This window comes from Dryobates pubescens, chromosome 4, assembly GCF_014839835.1.
Source record: "Dryobates pubescens isolate bDryPub1 chromosome 4, bDryPub1.pri, whole genome shotgun sequence".
In the NCBI taxonomy this organism is placed as follows: Eukaryota; Metazoa; Chordata; class Aves; order Piciformes; family Picidae; genus Dryobates; species Dryobates pubescens.
Window position 1 is genome coordinate 8,766,751 of NC_071615.1, and position 17,022 is coordinate 8,783,772.

General features: G+C 44.9%; 1 protein-coding gene across 4 annotated transcripts in view; it reads right to left on the bottom strand.

Annotated features, from left to right (window-relative positions):
- Nucleotides 1-654: 654 nt before the first annotated feature.
- The window catches only part of XYLT1 (xylosyltransferase 1), a 175,585-nt gene continuing 159,217 nt past the window's right edge, over nt 655-17,022 (bottom strand). For all 4 annotated transcript variants that reach the window (XM_054180430.1, XM_054180428.1, XM_054180427.1 and 1 more), the window contains 3 exons: nt 16,438-16,633; nt 10,133-10,466; nt 655-1,254 (listed from right to left, as the gene is read on the bottom strand). In XM_054180430.1, coding sequence (XP_054036405.1) covers nt 932-1,254; nt 10,133-10,466; nt 16,438-16,633 — 853 coding nt within the window. In that variant the 3' untranslated portion in view covers nt 655-931. The remainder of the gene's footprint in view (nt 1,255-10,132; nt 10,467-16,437; nt 16,634-17,022) is intronic.

The following is a 17,022-nucleotide window of genomic DNA, read 5'->3' on the forward strand; positions in this document are numbered from 1 at the left end:
TCAGCTCACAAGCAAAACCAGCCAAGGGTGTGAGCAAACATGTCACAACCCACTCCCAGCCTGCACATACACACTTGTTGTAGTGGAAGTCTGTGAAAATGCTTAGGAACTGGTGGGCTTAGGAAAAAACCTGCAGATTTGAAAGGGCTGAAATCCAAAAATGTTTCTTTTCTTTTTTTTTCCCCCCCCTTTGAATTAATACTTGTAGCACCCAGCCCCTGAACTTGACTGCACAAGACATAAAAGACTGATATAGTAAAACACTGGTTCCATTTAGAGTTTATCAGGAAATTAGTCTAAAATAATCTCTGAAAAATAACCTGAAAGTTTCTGCTTTTGCTTGTTTGCTCTAACTAGGGTAACAGACATTAGCTGAGTCCAGAATTACTTTCTGTTATTACAGAAAACAAAAAAAGAAAAGAGTAAGGGAAGGTGCAGGATAATGATTTCCCATTCTGGGAGGTTACACAGCCACATAGGCTCTAGGCTGCGGTAACCGACCTCCCCAGAAGGCTGAGCAGAAGGGAATTTTGCTGTGATTTATTTATGGTAGCAAAACAATGAAAGCCTAGGAAATAGCAGAGGTACAGACACATTTCTTAAAAAAAAAAAGCAGCTGCTCCTTCACTGCCCTCTGCATGACTCGCTGCTGCTGCTGTTTGAACCCTGCAGAGGTGGTGGGTGTGCGGGACTCCGGGGCCCCACGGGACAGCAGAGCACGGGACAACCGAAGCGGTGTCTGACAGCACTGAGAGAGAGGGCAGTGCCAAAGGCCTTGTCAGGACTTGGGTTTTTAAAATGAATCATATTGCAGTAAGTAACAAAAAAGTATCATGTTCCCTTAGGTTTCTGGAATCTGCTGCGAGGTTCACCCATGAGCAAGGTTAAATTCCCTTTTAAAAACCTATGCCAGAGGAGAGTGCACTGGACGCTACCTCAAGCGCCCGTCGGGTTTGACGGGCCCCAGCTCAGATTTAGGGTCCGGGCTCAAGGAGCTCCAAGCTGTCTGAGTGCAGCCTTGCATGACGGGGCAGGCGGTGGGGCCGGTGCTGCAGATGTCCACGGCCGACCAGACGCTGCTGACCAGAGAATCCACCCAGGCTTCCAGCCGGGCGCCCACCAGCCCTGCGTTCCTCTTGGCCTGGTCCACGTGGGCGGCACTGATGGGGATATTCAGGATGGGGTTCAAGCCCTGGAAGCTCTGCTCCATGTACGCGTTCTTTGGAGGCCCGCTGTGATACTTGATGGCTTCCTCTGGAAATACAGAAATCGACCCCACAGTTAGTGCATTGCAAAAACCACAACCAAACCTTCGGCATTCATCAGATGCAAAAAGGCAAAAGTTAGCGGCTGGGCTGAAGTCCATTTCCCCGGCATTAAGGGCACACGGTGTCCTGAGGAGGACCAGCTGTGCTCAGCTCTTCAGCCCCCCCTGCTCACCACTACAAGCTCCACTCACCACTGCGATAACCCTGCAAGTGCTGCGCTAGCAGGACAAAGCACTGAGGCTGAAAGCAGCACCATCCTTATTATCATCATGTACAGTGTCTCCAGAGCTGCAGGACATCCAGGCATGACACAGAGCTGTTCCGCACAGCTCAACAAAAAGGCAGGTCCAGCCTCCAGCGTGTGCCCGCTACAAGCTCCTGCCCATACCTGGAGCCTGATCAATGTGCAGCTCCTTCTCAGGAGAAACTAGTTTTGCATTCAGGAGAAGCTAATTTTGCCTCTCTCACTGCAGAAGAAGCCTGGGAGATAAGCCTTGTGCAGCTGAAGCAGAAACCCAGAGAAGGCTGTGCTTTGAAATTAGGAAACAGTTCAAGGATGTTTGGTGTGAGAAGGCTGCTGACCCTTGTCAGACCTTCAAGTGCTATCTGATTTGTCTAGGAGGAAGAGCCAAGATCTTAGCCTGGTTTTTTCTTTCTGACAAACCGTGTCCTGCAGTGGAAAAGCCACATCAAACTGCCTCTAAAAACCATGCAGTGCCACTCATGGCATTGAAAGGCCAACACCAGCTTGCTGGGCAGACCAGAGCCATAATCAAGTGTGTGTAGCCCCATCATCACTCCTGGCAGTGCTCCATTCTCACTGGAAGAGCACACTCTCAGGACAGTTACACTGAAGTTCTTGTGCTGAATAATGCATCACAATAATTTCCTAATGACACTTTTCTTTGCACTGTGGTTGTTTTCCTTATAGTAACTCTTCCACCTCAGCAAAACACAGGACATTACCCCAAATCTGTAATACTGTATTAAAAAACTCATTATCAGATTGTGACAATCACACAGAATCACAGAAACGTTCAGGTTGGAAAAGACCCTCAGGATCACCAAGTCCAACTGATAACCCTACTCCACAAAGTTCACCCCTAAACCATATCCCCATGCACCACATCCAAACAACCTTTAAACACATCCAGGGCTGGTGAGTCAACCATCTCCCTGGGCAGCACATTCCAATGCCTGACCACTCTTTCTGTGAAAATTTTTCCCCTAGTGTCCAGTATAAACCTACCCAGTCATAGCTTGAGGCCATTCCTTCTTGTTCTGTCACTAACTACCTGTGAGAAGAGACCAGCACCAGCCTCTCTCCAATGTTGTTTCAGGTAGCTGTAGAGAGCAATAAGGCTCCCTTCAGCCTCCTCTTTACCAAACTAAACAGCCCCAACTCCCTCAGTTACTCGTTATGAGATTTATTCTCCAGGCACTTCACCAGCTTCATTGCCCTCCTCTGCACTCGCTCCAGAGGAGCCTATAAGACCTTTAGAGACCATGAACCAGACACTGTGGGTCAGAGTGCCCCTGTTAAAGGCTGGCTGCCTTCTTAAGGTCTGCGAGTGCACCAAGGTGCTGCTCACAAAAACAGAACAAGACCCTCCAAAAACCTTCACTGAGCACCTCTTGGGAGTAAATATTCAACCATTTCTTTCTGTTCTCAGCTGACTTCCCCAGCATCCTTGCTCTGGCAGCACAGAGGATGTGTTTAGCTCTGCCAACACACACACTGTCTAGAACACAAAATGGGCCCATTCAGGGCGCTCCAGGCTAGGAAAGCCACGGCGCTCAGATAGCGTTTAGAGGCCAGCGATTACATATTCATGGCTACAATTCCTTCCACATGTCCTTGCTGCTTGCACTGCAGCCTGACACTGAGTCCTTTATTCCATGCAGAGGACAGTATCTCATGCACTGGCAATAAATCAGCACATTTATTTAGAGGGAAAAGGGACATTTAATTGGAGCTTTGCTGTTACATTTGCAAAGTCTTTAATGTCAAATATTGTGCAAGTCCATTACTTCAAATGCCCAATTAAATTAGTTTGGCACATCCCCATCATACATCACTTAAACTGCTTCTGCATTCAGTTCCTACATTAAACCCCTCTTTTCATTTTGAAATGGTAGGTATCTACAGTAACCTGTAGTCAAAATTAGTTTATTCCATGCACATGTGTTAGAAGTGTGCTCTGCCAGAGCACTGCAGTTTAAGAAACAGAACAAGTACACATGATTAAATTTCCTCCTTTGGAAGCAATTAAATATGGAAGACTGTTTGTCAACATATTAATGAAATAGGAACATTCTAAGTAAAAAATCCCCAAACAAATAAGAGCTGGCATTACTAGCAGGATCATCTGATTGTAACAGGCAATTCAGAGCTGAATTAAAGCCTGTTGAGCACGTGTTTAGTGCATGGAACAAGAGAGATCTTCTTGTCAGACAAATAACAGGATGAAATGGAGCTTGCTCTTCTCCTTGACTCAGCCTCACCCTTGTCCCAGGCTTCAGGATTTGGTGGATCAAGAAGTCTAGAAGGACCAAAACCTACAGAACATGTAGGACCCAGTGCTTGCTGATGCAGCAGGAGATCATCTTTTTCTCTGGCTCTGTGACCCTTAAGACCAGTAAGCTTGTTTTACTAACACAAAAGGTGATAATCTCAGCACCTTCAAGACTGGAATTTCTGCATTCTGCTACCACTGCAATCATGTGGGATGTGCTGTGCCTCTCACTCACACCACCAAGTGACTGCTCTGGCTGTGCCGTGCAGCTGCAATGCTAACAGTGCATAATGGCGCTGGAGAGGAGCCTCTCTGAAAAGCCACACAGAGATACCAGCAGACAGGAGAAGCCTGCAGAGGACAGGGCTAAAGGAAACAAAACACTGCTTTTTCCCCCAGTGCGTTAAGAACTAAGGCTGCCCACAATGAAAATGTCTTCTCCAATGCTAGATGTATCATGAAACCCTGAGATGGTACTAGTAGGAGACTGTCTGCCCCTCTCCAGCAGAATGAACACCCCAAGTTAGGTGTCTGCATGTCCTATAAAGAAAGAGCTGGGCAGCAGCAATCTGAATGTAGAACTCTATATGCTAACCAATAGAAAATGCAGAGGATTCAACCTGGATCCTTCAAGTCTTGTTAAAAAGCTCACAAGAGGAAGTAAGAAGCATGCTGGTGATCCAAGCTATGGCAGATGTGGCTGTTCCTCTTTGCATTAAAGGATGAGACTAACTTACTGGGCTAGGACAGGACAGGGTCAGTGTGGATCCCAAGCCCTGAAATACTGTGTGAAAGGAGGCTAGACCTACTGGGCACACTTCTAAATCACTGACACTTCAGTGCTTGCTCACTAAAAAATGACAAAGAATGAAAAGCTTTCCCCTGTGATGTGCTTAGACATCTGAATCTGAACAGCTGGAGCAACCAGTTCACAATTAGCTGAATTGGAGACATTAAACCAGGTGTTTTTTCGCTAGCAAACACATCCAAATAGCCCTTTGACCCCAGGAAGATGTGTACCAATGCAAAATGTATTCCACTGACTCTGTAGCTTTCAGAAAGAAGTTATTTTTGTACTCCATCTTTCTTTGCTCTTCATTCTGGGAGAGCACTTAACTCCTCAACTGCCTTTTCGAGGTAAAACCTCTTTGGACTAAATACACAGCTTACAGGCAGCCACATAGATTGGGACTTTAGCATTTTTGTGGGGGCTTGGTTCTTAGTTTTGCAGAAAAAGCAAATGAATTCAGACAGAGATTGGGCTAAGGAATGAAAAACGTGGTTACCTTGGTACGCATCAAGGCTCTAGACCTGTGGGGTGTTTTTTTAAGCAACACAGAAGGTAGAGCTTCGTTTCTTTACTTGAATTGTGTTGAAACCCTCTGGCAAAGAGGTAATTTTTTAATGACATTTTGTTTGTTTCTTTTTTTTCCTTGCAGCAAACACGACAGTGCTGCAATTTGCTCACTGTGAAGCTAATCGACTCCTTGTCAGCTGCATCTGAAGCAAGTTTCAAAGCAAATCCCTGTCTTCAGGTTTGGTCTTCTTTATTTTTTGGAGTGCTGATTCCAGGGCATGTCTGCTCTTCTGTGGTCCTGCACTTGCCTGTTGCTGTTCCCACATTTAGCAAGAACATGCCACGTTACCTCTGGTTAATTTAGAGAAATCACAGCAGCTCTGACACAAGTTGCCACCCATGTAGACGCAATTAGAATTGATCTGAGCCACTGCAAACAACCAATGGCAAAACAAAGGTTTCCCAGTATATACTTAAAATGATCTATAAATATGGATTAGGTTAAAAGGCCTTTGAGATGCATGTGTGCACTGCAGCGTGTCTGCTAATGCTGTCAAGCCTTTGAAGGAAATGACTGCACAGGGACCAGGAGCTGGTTCCGTGTCCCATTGTGGAGCAGCAGTGATCAGTCTCAGGTGATTGTGCTAGGAACAGAACATAAAAGTTCTCTCTCAAGATGAAGAAGGATAAATGCTCCTCACTGCCCTCCTTGTTTGAAAGAAGAATGGTTTTACTTATCAGTTTGTTCATTTATTTTCAACCCAGTGTTTAGCAGCAGCCTGAGGTTTGGGGCTTTTTCTGCCCACTGGCTCACAGTAACCACTTAGCTTTAATGAAACAGATACTACACATTAAACTCTTGACAACTCATTATCCTCACTCCAGCTGGGAGATCACTTCAAAAACTTTGCTATGAATATAAACTCAAATTTAAAAATGAAACTGCACTGCCTTTTCCTCTGCCCCTCTCAGTGCCCCAGAGAGATGTGTGTGATCACACCTGGCACGACACCTCACATGGAAGGGTGGGATAGTGGGATGAGGAGAATATAGCAGCCAACCTCTACTTAATTTACTGTTTTCCTAGAATTGTAATATACTTGGTAGTTTGGATTACAGTTTGTGAACTGCTAGCTAAATGCTCTGAATTATATCTATTGTTTGGTTCTGCCTCTGCAGTCCCCATGCAGGGGACCTGGACATCTGGCCTTGAGTCTCCAAATTGCACTTAAATTCAGGTTGCCTAAAGCAGGCAGCAAGAAACCTCTATTTCTGACTATTATCACTGCTAGTGGTCTTCTACTGATCTTCTCCCTGTCTCCTCCATGTCACACTCCCTTTCTGTCTTGGCACAGTTTAATCCTAGGGCATCCTGCTGGTCCTTGGCAGCCCTCCCATGTCCATACAATAAGCATGGAGTACTTGGCTTTAACACACTCAGCCATATGGTAAGAAAGTCAGAACTGCTGTTTAGAAGAAGAATAAACAGAGTCTGGCTGTGAAGGATGTAGGAGGAAGGAGACACTGGTAGAACAAGTGAACCTGCTTTCTCCAACTGATTTATCCCACAAATTCCCTTGGTTTTCCTTTACTTTTTTCCCTGTCTCCAACTAGGCAAACACCTAAAGGCACTCTTGAACCAGAGGATCTGCTGCAGGCAGAGCTGTTCAGTGACACAACTCAAACCAGAGAAAACAAGACATAGATTTGGATGACTTGGAGGGGCAAGAGGAGCGAGACAGAATAAATAACATTAGATTTTAGACTTTCCACTGAGATAGCTTTGGAAGCCTAGTTTGCAGTGGAAATAGCCCAAGCTTCCCAGCACACTTGGTATTTCCATGTGAGATCTGATCTCTTGGAGATGCAGGTTTTGAAAAGGTCATTGGATTTGAGTTTTTTAAACAATGTGCATCCTGTCAGTTATGCACATCTGAGTGCAGCACCAAAGAAAACACTTGCTCTTGATTTCCCTTTATGGTTTGACTTGCATGCACAGACCTCAGGTCAAAATTAATAAATAAGCAGAAATATATAGAAAAAAATGAATAAACCAGCTGCACAGGCTGCTTTTTATCAACTGCTCAACAAAACATCTTTGCTGGTAGCTGTACTGTGATTTTTGTTTGTTTGCTTTTAATTACATTTTAATAGTGAATGTTGAGAGTCATGATGCAGGAACATTAATTACTTTAAATTTTAATAATGAACTTTGAGAGTCATGATGCAGGAACAAACATGTTTAGCTTTGGTTGTTCAAAAGAGAAGCAAGTGGCTCCCTTCATAATGCTGGGAAACCAAAAGCAACGTTTCCGTGCTGTGCTCCACACTGGAGTGATGTGTGGAGTGAGGTGGTGAGGTCGCCGTCGCTGGGAGTGTTCAGGGCGAGGCTTGACAGGATGCTTGGTTCCATGGTTTAGTTGATTAGGTGGTGTTGGATGATAGGTTGGACATGATGATCTTGAAGGTCTCTTCCAACCTGGTCTGGTCTATTCTATTCTATTCTATTCTATTCTGATGAGTCTGGATTTAGGATATGCAGCTATTGTTGTGATGTCCATGCTCTCAGGACACAAGATTTCTCTGGTGGCTCTACTGCTGCCAGCTTTGTGCAAATGATTTTTAGAGTGGCAGGAATTGCATACAGGTTTTTATGTCTGGTACTACGTGGCCTCCAGTTTCTACATCTGGGATAGATGAGGCACAGGGAGCTGAGTCATTAGCAAGCAAATGATATGCAAAGTGATACAAAGTACATCAGTCACTCCAATTTAACTTCTGGAGCAGCAATTGTTTTTCCAGGGTAATCTTTCTGACAAGAGCTACAGGGCTGGGGGGTGTGTGTGTTTGTGTGTTCTTTTGGGAGGGGTGGGGGGAGACAGGGCTAAGGGAGGATGGATGGAAGAACATTTTAAAGAAATCCCTGGTCAAACATATTCCGCTCTGCTGCTGACAAATCCTGTCTGTTTGATTTTCAGTGTTCAGACAACACAGCAACACTCTTCCTGTCTTTTAGAAGATCTCTGACAGCTGTTGCATTGTTTACAAGTTACAGAAACCATTCTTTTAGAAGTTCTAATTCTTCTGTCATGCTCTCACATTGCCTTTATTTGGCAGAGAAAAATATACTTAAATAATAAAGTTGTGAGAAACTGACAACAGCTGGAAACCAAAGCTAAATGCCAATTGCCTGTACAGAGCAAAATAGTGCCACTGAGGCAGAAAGCCTTAAAAAGCCCCAAACAACAGGAATTTGCATTGTAAATGCAATTCTAACTAGCATGGAGTGGCACTGTCTGCCCCTGTAATTAATTTTATTCTTTACCTTCATGCCTCAGACATCTGGAGATTGTACCTCACATCATCAGGAGCAAATCACTCCTCAGGCTTTATTCCTAGATAGTATTGTTCCTGAGGTTTATATTTCATTCTTACAGCAGATTCTAGTCACTGTAGGAATGAACAGGGCTCTTTAACAAAACAAAAATTACTAGTGCATCAACGGGCAACATGGAGTAATGCCTTAAATTCAGTGGATTAACTCCATCATTTCCATGGAATTATTCCAGAGTCAGAGTTTAGACCAAAGAGAGTTTTGTCTTTACACATGTGGGCTCATGGTTGAAGTCTGAGACACTCTCAACTGTCCACAGGGCTCTTGCATTATCAATAAAGCAGCAAGTGTGCTGGCCACATGCCACACATTCCACCCAGTTTATGCCTTACCTCTGAAATAACCAAAGAACATGGAATTCATTAACTTCCAGCAGACGAGTCAGTAACAGCTGCATTTAGAAGCAGGTTGCCTCCAATTTTAAAGTGTATTGGTTCTACACATGGTGTCACTATTTATCATTGCCTGTTAGCTAACAGCAGCAGCAGGTTGGTGGTGGTTCAGTTTCTGCTTAAGAAACGATGCCACCAAACGTTAGAAGAACTCAGTAAGTTAGCTCTTCTGCTGAGGAATGCGCAGCATCAAGCTCCTGTGGAGCAAGATAAGGGCTGCATTAGCTCTCAGCAGTTGTCTGGTGGTGTTTGCATTACAGAAGCAGCAGTTATGCTGGAAGGTAAATGCCTGACTCCGTTTATTTGCTGCCTCGTCGAGAAGAAGAACTCCTGCACACTTAATGGGACGATTCGTGCATCTAGCAAATGTAAGATGTCTGAAGTTATGAATATTAATATTGGGCAGATGGAAGCACTTGAGTGCGTTAAGAATGGTAAAGATATTCATAGCAACAAACTTGTTTTGATCTTACTGAGTAAGAAAACAGGTGTGGCTACCAAACCTTCCCCTACCCCAGGCAGGCTGAAGACCCAAGCACTCGAACAATGCCTGTGCCACTGCAAACCCCTGCTGACAACCCAAAAATGACCTCTGCATTTGGATGGCTCAGGGCTGTGGTGGAAGGGAAGAAAATGGTTTATTCCTAGAACATGTCAGTATGGGTCTGATGGTGTAATACTGGGATCACCACATCCATAGATACTGCTCTAACGTAACTGCTTGGCATGGACAGAGGAGGTTTCAGCAGCTATCAGGCAAGAGTGAATGCCTGGGCCTGACAACATGTCAGGTGAGCTCTGGCCTAGGGAAATTTGGTCTAATTCAGCATTTTGTGTATTAATGCTTTTCTGGTTAAACACACAGACTTTGTCTAGATACCAGTTTAAACGTCTGGAACTCTTTATGAGCAAACATGAATGAAAGGCAGCAAAGCAAGGGCCATTCTTCTTGCTGGCTCTAAACGATGGGTTTTATGATGGCTCTTAGATTACTGAGAGTCTGAAGTTCTCTGGATTCTGAACTGTGCATATTTTAAGGATATAAATAGCCTTTTGTTCAAAGTGGCTGTTTCACAGACTGGGTACAGACATTTCCGCCTGTCTTCGTGCAACAATTTCTTCTGATTTAGCATCTATAAAATTCCCTTTCTTTTCTCCTTTTCCAGCACAGTGCTACTTCATTTTTAACAGCAGCATTGACAGGACATACAGAGACAGTCACTGTGTTATTCGTATACCAACCAAAAAACCCCAACCCACCTTACCTTGTTTGATAGGCTGCTGATTAGAGAAGGTGAGAGGAGTAACGAGGAATTTGGTTTCAGCTACTTGTACCCAGTGGTGCAGAATTTTTATGGTCCAGACGCCAGGCCGCAGGGGCAGATTCAAAGGTGGTTTGTAGTGAGTAAACTCAGCGCTAGACTCGATGAGAATGTCGTAGGTCGCGGCAATGACGTTGACAGGATCCACCCAAATGACGGTGACGGTGACGTTGGGGCCCTTCCCCCATTTCTGCATGCCAACGGGCTCGTCCGTCGGCCCCAGCAGCCCGCCGAAGTTCCGGAAAAGCCTTTCCTTGGCGTCCCACTCGGTGCCAATCTGTAATCAAAGACCACATCGCCGGTGACGTCACCTCTGCCAGCGCCTAAGACCCTCCTCTCGAAGAAGGACTCTCAAGACACACTAATGCTGAGGACTTCTCTAATCATAGAATCAATAAGGTTGGAAAAGACCTCAAAGATCATCAAGTCCAACCTGTCACCCAACATCTCATGACTACTAAACCATGGCGCCAAGTGCCACGTCCAATCCCCTCTTCAACACCTCCAGGGATGGTGACTCCACCACCTCCCTGGGCAGCACGTTCCAATGGCTAACAACTCTCTCTGTGAAGAACTTTCTCCTCACCTCCAGCCTAAGCTTCCCCTGGTGCAGTTTGAGACTGTGCCCTCTTGTTCTGGTGCTGGTTGCCTGGGAGAAGAGACCAACCCCCTCCTGGCTACAACCTCCTTTCAGATAGTTGTAGAGAGCAATAAGGTCTCCCCTGAGCCTCCTCTTCTCCAGGCTAAACAACCCCAGCTCCCTCAGCCTCTCCCAATCCCAGGTGAGTGAACACAGGCTGTGCATAGAGAAATACAGGACCCATCATCTCCTGGCTCAAGAAAATGTATTACACACTTGAGAGATGGATGCTGCAGTAGATATCTACCCATCCGCTGCTAAGACCAAGGAAGAGGCTTTTGCTGACTTTAGGACAAGTCACATCAGGGCCTCTACTAATACCTAAAACATGAGATGACATGTCTTTGCACTCTTTTCCTGCATGATGTGGGAAGTTATTTCTGGTAAACTCTTTCCTTACTGTCACACCAGTGCCATTGTTTTTTATTTATTCACAACTAACAGTAAAGCAGCTGATACACAATCCAGTGTAAATATTTAATGGATGTTTCTTTTTCCTAGCAGCTTTCATATTTCATATTCTCTTCATACAAATTTTAATGATTTACCCCTAACCCACAGATGACAGAAACTTACAAGCCGTTGCCATGAGAAGTTGCACTCTGCTGAAAACAAAGCATCTCTGAACAGACAGTGTGAAAATGCAGTAACTGGCCTTCTTAGGCCAGCTGACAGACTTCTGACTGTCCCAGCACTAAATCTAGCATGTGTTTTGGGGGTTGACCACTAATGAACTACTTCCATCAACTCTCAAGAAGGCAGTCTGGTGAACTGCAGCTTTGAAAGCTACATATTTGCCTTTGGAGGAAGTGCCCACCTTGTTTGCCCCATGAGGTCCTGTTGTCATGATTTCAAAGCAAACAGGTTTGAGGGACTTCATTTTAAGTGAATAACTGAAGAATCCCTTGGCTCCTTTTGGCAAGCAGACATCTGACATTATTCAGATGTTTTGGCCAGCCTGGTACTGAAACTCCTCACATTCCTTCAGGTCCTCTTTTGCCTTAACCTCCAAAGAAAGAATGTGGAAGACCTAGGATTTGATTTGTTCCCCATACAGAAAGAGAAGATTCTCTCAAGCAGTCTCTGAGGGCCATGCACACACAGACAGGATCCCCTCTTTCACCAGATGTAGCTACTGAAGATTTCCCCAACACAGAGCTGTCCCCAGTTTTTGCCTCATGTGGGCATGGTCAGGACCTCCTTTCCTGAAGGCATACCAAATAATTGCAGCTCATTTGCTTCAGAGGATTTTTTTATAGATGTCATCTCATGTCCCCAGTGTAAGTGGTTCCAACAGAATGCCAAACATCCTCCCAAATCCATAAAATGTAACAATTACCTGATGATACCTGTACTGGAAACTGCCCAGTCCCAAATGCCTGCTAAATAAATCACTCTGCTTGGTAGACAAATTACAGGAGGACTGCAAGCAAAAAGCTACAAGGGCAGCAGAATAAAACCCTACCATCCTAAATCCATCTGTCATCATAGGAATTCCTCCTACTGGACTACGACATTGCAGAACACAGGACAAAATGAGCCTTCCAGTGCACTGCAATCAAGGCAGCAGAGTTGCTGGTATTTCAGAGGTGTTTCACCTAGCACATGAGCTAATCAAAGCAGACAACGCAGCCCAGATATCAGAGCCAAGCATCGACTGCCTGGAGGAGCTGTCAGCACGGACTCTCCTGACAAGACTGACTGAATATGTATGGAAGTAAGTGGAGAGAGAAAATTTCCTGACCATAATTTCCTGACCACATCTTATGATCTACTCTGCCAACCTTCACTGAGTGCAGCCACGTCACACCTACCAGAGCTCAAGGGACCTGGAAATAATAAAGCCACAATGTGTGAAATAAATCTACACCCTCCTGGGCAAAGAAAAGCTTATAAAGGAAGCCATTTCCACTGCATTTGCTATTTCTTAGTGAAGAACTTCAATAATTTTCCTCTCTTTAGTCTCTCAATGCTGGGAAAAGAAACAAGAAAGTTATAATCCCCATGCTACACCCTCCAAGTGACACTGCTCAACAGCAGGTTGCACTAAAGATGTTGAGATGTGCTCACACGTGCAAAGCTTTAGTAAGAGTGGACTGTAGAAGACTGAAGGCTGCTTCTGGGGAATAATGATAACAAAGTTGTTGGCTGGCTGCTTAGCTTTGTGCAGGCATCTTATTGGGTTCCCTAACGTACACGAGAAGTTGCAGCTGAAGGGCAGGAGAGGGAGAGGAAGGGACAATTCTCACACTGGTGGCAACTGTTGCTCATGAGAGCCTGCCACAACACCACTGTCAGCGTGTGCAGGTCCATGAGAACAACAGCACAAACCCAAGAAGAAAACTGCCACAGAGCAACACAAAGGCAAAGCACCGAGGCTCAGACAAAGGCACTTGGGACTGTGCACCTCAGGCATCTTAGGGAAGGGAAAGGCAGGGAGCTGCACACAGGTATTTGCAGCATCTGCCCTTTATGCCTAGCCTGGGGACATGCTTTCCCACGCCGCATAGCTTACAGGACAAGCAGGTTTTATAGGGACAGTATTTCAAAGGGAATTTTACTTCAGGCACTAGTGAGAGACTTGTACCTCTTCCCTTGAACTCTATATAGTTGAGTTGCCAGTACTGAGATGTCTGATTTGACTGGCCAAGAGATCCTCCAGCCCTCTCTAATACTTTTCACAGCACTTTAAACTTCTTAAGTCGGTGTTTCAAATGGAACAGGCAAGCTAGGGGATGGAATCAAGCAGCAATGATTACCCGAGAAATTATGAAGGGCTGTGGCACAGAAACTAACATTTTCCACACCATTATTTTAATCACCATGATTTTGGGCTTCAAGAGCAGGCACTGTGCATGGGGTGCATTTGGAAATAGGGAACTCTCTCATTGGCTGAAAACTCCTGGCTTCTATCTCTGTTCAGCCCCAAGATAAAATTTTCCCAAGATAAATTATGCCTTGATTATGGGTTTGTGTCTCATTGCTCACCACAAACAGGGCCATTAGGTTCACACAATACACGCTAATTGCCTGCCACCTAGTTTATTTTATACTCTGTGATGAATCACAAGGCTTAACAAGGCCAGAAATGAACTTAGTGTTCAACTGAGATATGGTGAGCTGAGACTTTTAGTACTGTACAGCAAATCAATCTGCTGCCCTCCATGTAAAGGTTGCCATGAACCCAGGCTGGTAGGATCCATACTGTGTGCATTGTGCACAAGCCAGTTTTAGGAGGTGTGAGAGTTTCATGCTTGGAAATTGTCTCTCTTGGGTTTCCTGTAAGTTTTACTCAGCCCCAGACTAAGGGCAGGAACCACATGCCACCAGCATGCTGCCATTAACCTCCGTGGCTCTCAGGCAGCCCAACCAGCTGGAGTTTCCCGCTGGGCTTTACATGGTCTGTGGTGAAATCTGCTGCTTGAGAAGCAAAGTCTGAGAAGTAAAGCAAAGGAGCAGAGGGCAGGAAGGGCTGACTGGAGAGATCCTATTGTCTCTGCCACAATTTCAGATGTGATCAGGGTCACACCTGGAGGCATATTCAGTGCAGCTCCTTCTGCTGGCCCCATCGGAAGGAAGCTCCAAGCTAAAAAGGTCCCAGTCAGTTTTAAATTTCTGTCAGATCATGGGGTGAAAGTTGTTGCAGGAACCAACTGTTACATGTCCCAGTAAGCACTAATCTTCATTTTCTTTTCTGGTACTCATCCTGGGAATGCTGACACCCTCATCTTAGCTGAACTGCTGAGTTTGTTTTAGACTTGCTGGACTTTGACCAAGAAGTGGCATTTTAATAAGCAGCAGCAGGATCAGAGGCTTTCCAGCCACAGTGAAGCTGAAGAGGTTAATGCTGGGTTTATATCAGAATAACTGGGAGAATAATTTGGCTCAGAGGCAGAACTGCCTGCAGGCCAAGGGAAGGCAGAAAGTAAAATAAACAATTAAGAAATGATTAAATGGTTTACTTTGTACCTTCTGGTCTTTTAAAATATGAATCAGCTATATCAGGAGGGACAATTTAAGAGCTTAGGTGAGAAAAAAACAATGAAAAGAAATAAGCAGTGCCAAAGCTCTTCTTTTTTTTTAATTTTTGCATTTCAGAGAAAAGAAAATGTTTCCCCAGCCTGAGAAAAAGCTCATCAGTGATTAAACCCTTCCCATGCTTTGCACTCACTCAGCTTCACTGCAGCAGCAGCTCCTGCAGGGCTCCTTACAGACCAGCTGTGGTCCATGAGGCTGTGAAGAGCAGCTCATTAGTCCCGTGGAATCTGAGGATCCTCCCTGCAGAGTGACACACTCCACAGAGCTGTGGGCACAGCGCAGTAAAGAGGTCACCCACATGCCACCACTTCCTCTGTCGGAGGAGGCTCACAGTGGGCACAGCTGCTGCAGGACATCTGTCAATCAGGCTCAGGCTTGCTTGCAAGACTGGAGTTTTTTTGGGGGAAAAGGTACACTGGGGCTGGTGGAGGACCTGGCAAGTGGCCAGCAAGTAAATTCTGGTCCCAATTTTGTTTCCTCCCTACAACTGTTTGAGCTCTAGCATCCAGGGATCAGTGTATTTCTTCCCAGCACACAATCAGAAAACTGCCAGCCTGGCTCTTTCGAAAAGGACCCAGAGCAGGTATCAGGATGAAAGTCAGATTAAAAGTACCAAATAAACAGCAGAAATACTCCTACAGAGCACAAGAATTCAAGCTTCTGTGACCATTTATCACTGCATGAAATGGCAAGCGTAGGATCAGACCTGCTGATAAATGAAACACACTTTCCATCCATCTCTTTAATGGCACATTAGTGTCATGGATTTGCCATGCACACCAAAACACTGAATCCTACCTGGGCATTTCTTAATTGCCCAAGAAGATGGTAATTTATGGACTTGGCCAGAATGCCTGGAACACATTTGTTCAATCAATTTTATCCCTTAATTGAAATTTGTGGCTTAACAAGAAAAATCATGAAACAAACTGCTCCGACAGTTCTGTCTTGCAAACAGAGCGCAGGTGTCGGGTTCTATTAGTGGTCAACTTTCCTGAGAGATTTTAGGGTACGTTTCTTTTTACACTCTATGTCAGATCCTGAGGTGAATTCCTAGGAGAAATAACAGGGTTTGTGGGAAATCTCAGCCACTGCTGTGAGAGTTTTCTCTTTCAGGGTACAACGTCAAGGTTTAGCTCGTAAGTGGCATTGGTGCCTGACTATCACTACTTTTCTGGGGGGGTTTTCAGCATACTCGAGAGGAACGCTTACTACATCCCCGTTTGCCTTTGGAGCTGCAAAAATATGGCATTTTTCCCAAGCATCTCTTACAGCACTCACCAACAATCACAAATACAAAGCTTTTAAGTTACTGAGCCCCTTTCACATCAGTAAATGCCTTCGGTTTGCCCTTAAGAAAGAGTGAAGTCACTCAAGGGTAATGTAAGAAGTGAGGGTTGATCACAGAACTGGCAGCAGTATCTCCTTCAACAAAGACAACTCGCGTTATGCTAGAGAGCCACTCTCACCTGAAAATTACACAGTCAGAGAGTATCCAAAGGCTGCTGAATTTGTATGCAAACTCTCCAGAAGCTCATGCCATTTGGCATGGGAGACCTCAAATACTTACTTCAGAGAACTGCAGCCTTCCAAAATCACTTGGTGGACTTGCAATCTTGAAAACTTTCTTTGGCATCACCCAGGTTTCCAAAGTTTCCAGTTTACTGACAGCCAGATTGGTTGCGTGGTGCCTGATTAGGAAGCCTTGGAAACGGTCAGCGAGGAAGTAAAGGTGGACGGAGACTGGATGGCCCATGGGGTAGTATCTGTAAAGCAGCACATGCACATGCTCATCAGTTACACAAGACAAGACATCTCCATTTACTTGGAGCTAATGGCTTAAGAAGCATCATTACAACTAGAAAATTCGCCACTGTACATGAAGAGACTTCCAATGTGTTTGTGACTCATTATCAAATATTCTTAGGATGTTCTGATTACCCTGGAACATAAACCCTGTTACTAAGAATATATGCTCATTTACAACACATTCACAGCTCCAAGCTCTTTAGAAGACAGCTCTACTTGCCAGAAAATTCCCCTCCTTTACCACTTCCCCTGGGTAAAATGTGCCACCCAAATATATACCTCGTTATGCTGCAGCACGGTTTGCTACTGTCAATGATGTTCAAGAAAGGTGCCCACTGCTCCAAAT